This window comes from Sinocyclocheilus rhinocerous, unplaced genomic scaffold (genome assembly GCF_001515625.1).
Source record: "Sinocyclocheilus rhinocerous isolate Xijiao unplaced genomic scaffold, SAMN03320098_v1.1 scaffold9504, whole genome shotgun sequence".
NCBI lineage: Eukaryota > Metazoa > Chordata > Actinopteri > Cypriniformes > Cyprinidae > Sinocyclocheilus > Sinocyclocheilus rhinocerous.
In genome coordinates this window covers 28569-33656 of record NW_015636423.1, presented here as the reverse complement: position 1 = coordinate 33656, position 5088 = coordinate 28569, and the positions used below count along the sequence as shown (strand labels likewise).

General features: G+C 42.0%; 1 protein-coding gene across 1 annotated transcript in view; it reads right to left on the bottom strand.

Moving 5' to 3' along the window:
• Nucleotides 1–26: 26 nt before the first annotated feature.
• LOC107747759 (protein zer-1 homolog) overlaps nucleotides 27–5088 on the bottom strand; it is an 18921-nt gene continuing 13859 nt past the window's right edge. Inside the window, exons 9-17 of the mRNA XM_016562348.1 lie at nucleotides 4742–4888; nucleotides 3963–4136; nucleotides 3571–3786; nucleotides 3032–3073; nucleotides 1742–1861; nucleotides 1528–1643; nucleotides 1263–1451; nucleotides 536–633; nucleotides 27–94 (exon numbers count right to left, since the gene is read on the bottom strand). Coding sequence (XP_016417834.1) covers nucleotides 27–94; nucleotides 536–633; nucleotides 1263–1451; nucleotides 1528–1643; nucleotides 1742–1861; nucleotides 3032–3073; nucleotides 3571–3786; nucleotides 3963–4136; nucleotides 4742–4888 — 1170 coding nt within the window. The remainder of the gene's footprint in view (nucleotides 95–535; nucleotides 634–1262; nucleotides 1452–1527; nucleotides 1644–1741; nucleotides 1862–3031; nucleotides 3074–3570; nucleotides 3787–3962; nucleotides 4137–4741; nucleotides 4889–5088) is intronic.

The following is a 5088-nucleotide window of genomic DNA, read 5'->3' as shown; positions in this document are numbered from 1 at the left end:
GAACTCACGGTGTCACTGCAATATTCTCATTTCAGCTGATAAGCACACAAACACACGCCGCCCTCCTTTATCAACAGAGGGCAGTATTTACCCGCTACAGGACCAGACCACAGAGAGAGAGAGAGAGAGAGAGATACCTGTTTGAACTGAACTGAACAAGAACAATGTATTTGTCTTATGTCGTTCCAAACCTGTATGAGTTCTTTCTTCTGTTGAACACAAAAAGAAGATATTTTGAAGAATGCGTGCAACCAAACAGTTGACGGAAGCCGTTGACTACAGTTTCGTCAAATATCTTCTTTTTAAGTTAATCAGAAGAAAGAAACTCATACAGGTTTGGAACGACACGAGGAGAGTAAATGATGAGAGAATGATCATGTTTGGGTGAACTATTCGTTTAGGGATTCACACATCAGTCACATTTTGTTGAATCTGGTTTTAATGATTGTGTCCAGACAGGATGACTTTCAGACACATTACACTGAGAATGACATTATTTTGGGGTGAAATCTGATCTGATGAGGGCGTTACTCACGGTAAACGGACACCAGGTTATAAAGCGCCCATGTGGCCCAGTGCTGACTGACCGGAGCGCTGCTCTGAGGGAGGAGACGCAGGATGGGCTCGAACGACCTGCAGACGGATGGACAGACGGGTCAGTGACGAGTCTTTTAAACAGATAACAAGTTAGGGTCTTAACTAGTTTATCAGCCATTTGAGAGGCAAACCTGTATTTTATTAATATGGTTTATTTAATGATGATGCTTGTGTGTCAGTTTTACACACAGGTCCTTAGAGGACATAATATTGTCATAAAAATATTATATATTCATATTTTTTTCCGCTTTCACTTACATAGATTTTTTTGACCAACATCAGTACTGACCATAACTACAAAAAATCATTAATTTTCACAACCCTGTAAATGCCAATTTAATATAAAAAAATGCCACTGTTGTTTTTTATGGGGGAAAAAATCAATTATTTTCCATTTATTAAGTTTGTTTTGGATTATTACAATCAATTAATTGTAAAAAAAAACAATTAATTTTGTTGCATTATTTTATGTGCAGTGTCAGATTTTTACCAATTGCACACACACCTTTCTCAGAGCACACACACAAACCACACCATTAGAATTACATCATTTACATTCAATTGGCCTTTTTTCCAGCAGAAGCAGAAAACAGGAATGAGTGAGTGTTTGCTCCACTGGCCAAACCTCAGAAAATAGTGCTGGAAAAAAAACGACGCTGACGTGCCTGTAGTTGATGTTGCGTCGCGAGCTGACGTCCCAGCTCTGGATGGCCGCCCACATTTTATCCATGACGTGTGTCCTCCTGGGCTCCTCCATGGTCCAGACCTCCGGCCCGTCGAACATGATGTGTGACAGGACTCCGCAGGCGTTATAGGACACCTCGATGCCGTCCGCTTTACTGTCCAGCAGCTCACTGCGAGCAGAGCCGTGGCGTTAGACACTCACACAGCAAACACTGAGCCAACGACGTGCAGAGAAACACTTCACACCTGAACACCGTGATAAACTGCTTGGTCAGCAGCTGCGGCCTCAGCGCCTTCACTTCAGCCACGTTACCCAGCAGCCCCAGCATGTTACGGTGCAGCTCCTGCTTATCAGGAAACTCCTGCGAGAGAGCAGAAACCAAGCGGATGAGGGAGGAGCGGGAGATTCTGCTGACAATCATTCATTGAGCTGTGAAGCAGTATGCAGTGATGAACAGACCTTCAGACAATCCAGGAAGAGGTTCATGCCGTTACACTCCAGAAACATCTGACAGTTATCAGGCGTCTCGTCTGTGATGTTCCAGAGCGCGCTCCACGAGAACTCCATCACCTGATCACACTGAACACACACACACACACATCACCGTCAACTCAGACTAAACCAGAAAAACACATTCTCAGTACCAGAAATAAAATCAACGGAGACAACATAAAAAATATATAAAAAACAAAAATGCTTTCATGACTTGAAATAAAATTAACAAATAAAATAAAAAAAACATACTTATTTTATCGCCAAGGCAACATTTCTCATTTTCATTTAGTTTTAAGTTGAAGTACAAAAATAACTAAACAAACAAAAACTAATAAAAATGACAAAAACACACAACACAACCACTGAAAATTCTGTTAAAATTAAAATGAAAACAAAAAGGTAAAATATGAACATCAGTGATACTGAAATAACACTGGCACAGGTGTCATGAACAGAATGAATCAGTGATGAGTCAGATTCAGTAACGAATCGGTGATTAGTCAGATTCAGTAATGAATCTGTGATTAGTCAGATTCAGTAACGAATCGGTGAGGAGCCAGATTCAGTAACGAATCGGTGATCAGTCAGATTCAGTAACGAATCGGTGACGAGTCAGATTCAGTAACGAATCGGTGACGAGTCAGATTCAGTAACGAAACTGTGAGGAGTCAGATTCAGTAACGAAATAACTCCATCACCTGATCACACTGAACACACACACACACATCACCGTCAACTCAGACTAAACCAGAAAAACACATTCTCAGTACCAGAAATAAAATCAACGGAGACAACATAAAAAATATATAAAAAACAAAAATGCTTTCATGACTTGAAATAAAATTAACAAATAAAATAAAAAAAACATACTTATTTTATCGCCAAGGCAACATTTCTCATTTTCATTTAGTTTTAAGTTGAAGTACAAAAATAACTAAACAAACAAAAACTAATAAAAATGACAAAAACACACAACACAACCACTGAAAATTCTGTTAAAATTAAAATGAAAACAAAAAGGTAAAATATGAACATCAGTGATACTGAAATAACACTGGCACAGGTGTCATGAACAGAATGAATCAGTGATGAGTCAGATTCAGTAACGAATCGGTGATTAGTCAGATTCAGTAATGAATCTGTGATTAGTCAGATTCAGTAACGAATCGGTGAGGAGCCAGATTCAGTAAAGAATCGGTGAGGAGTCAGATTCAGTAACGAATCGGTGATGAGTCAGATTCAGTAACGACTTACCATTCTGTCCTGCAGCTTCTTCTGGATCAGATTCAGCATCGTCTGAGACGAGACAAATCAAACCATGAGATGGACGCAGATGCTACACGATACATGCTAACAATCTAATGCTATTCCCATTAAAAACAACATTAATGAGAAACTGGCGCTATTAGACATTTAAACACACATACAGAACCAATGAACCGGTAAACAGAAGCTCAAGCAGCCCTCACTGGTTCAGTGTTGAGAATTAAAGCCTAAATTAAATCTGTTCTTCATATGAAGTGATTGCCTCTCCTCAGAAGACTTGGATTAAACTACTCGATTCATACGGATTACTTTTATGATGTTATGTGCTTTTGTTGGAGGCTTAAAAATCTTGACTAGACTTTTAAAGGATGGACAGAAGTGATGAGGGAATATACAGAATGATCATTTTTGGGTGAACTATCGCTTTATAAATGCAGCACGTTATAGATTTCTGTACAGACGCCAAGTGAACCAGAGCTAACATCTGAACTTCACAAACACACAGAGCTCAATGAGGAGCACAGCACCTTGACGAATCCCATCTTGCCGACGGCTTCTTTGTGGTCGTTGTCGACCTGACAGACGAGTGCGTTACACAGATGGACGGCGATGCGCTGGATGGACTCGTCCTGACGCACAGGCTCCAGGATCTTCAGCAGCAGCAGATTGACTCTGTGATACTGGAACTCCAGCTCCTCAGGAATACTGAAGTTACAGAGCGTCAGACAGCAATTCCTCTGGACCTGCACACACACACACACACACACACACACACACACAGAGTCTGAGTGACATATATTTATCATGCAGTGCTGCCTCAGATCACAGAAGTCTGAAACATCCTTCATGCATCATCGGCGTGGGTTCTGTCTGAGCGAGTGTGTGCGTGAGTGTGTGTGTGTGTGTGTGTTGAACTCACCGTCACCTCCTGGTAATGCTCCATGCCGTTGAGCACCACCTGTATGACCTGTCTGCGCAGACGGACGCTCTGGTCGCTGCGGTACTCGGTGTTGGTGAGGTAAAACAGAGCGGCGCTGCCCGTCACCTGAATGCTCTTGTCATATTTATGAGTCTTCAGTGCTGTGATCACCAGCTGAAAACACACAGCAAACACACTAACTCACACACGTGTTACATGCGTGTGCACTGGGATAGCGCAGTCAGAGATCACATGACTGCACTGGGGTTTAATATTCAGGTACATTATCAATTTAACTGTACTGAAACTATTACATGAGAAGAAAGCTTGAACTGAACTGAGCTGAACACTAACTTTGCAAAATCAACACTGTTATTTTCCTGTTTATTACAGTGAAGCTGCTTTGAAACAGTCTGTATTGTATAAAGCGCTATAGAAATAAATGACAGCAAGTTCCTCTGTCACACACACACACGCACACACACACTCACTCACACTCTCTCACTCACTCATTCGCTCACACACTCACTCTCACACACACGCACACACACTCACTCACACACACACACTCTCTATCTCACACTCACACACACACACATAGATGCTTGTGTGCTTTTTACTTACTTTTTACACTCACACACATTTACATACGCATTTACAGCGAAGATACTTTGAAACAGTCTGTATATAGACTGTAGCGCTCCAGAAATAAATACTTAATACACACACACACTTAATACAAAAGTGTGTGTGTTTGTGTGTGTGTATGTGTGTGAGACCTGCAGTGCTCGCAGCAGCTGGCTGCAGTGCTGAATCCTGGCGATGTCGAACAGCTGGTTAATGGCTCGATGGGCCAGCTCAGGTCGTTGTTCCGTGTACGCCTCGATAGCGTTCAGAATCTGATCCTCGTTCTTGGAGCCAGTGACCTGCACACACACAGCCAATACAATCAGAGCACTGGAGCGATAGAAGAAGAGTGTGTGTGTGTGTGATAGTGTGTGTGTGAAAGAGAGTGTTGTGTTGTGTGTGTGTGTGTGTGTTGTGTGTGTGTGTGAGCGTGTGTGTGAGTGCGTGTGTGTGTGTGCGTGTGTGTGTGTGTGTGAGTGCATGTGTGTGCGTGTGTGAG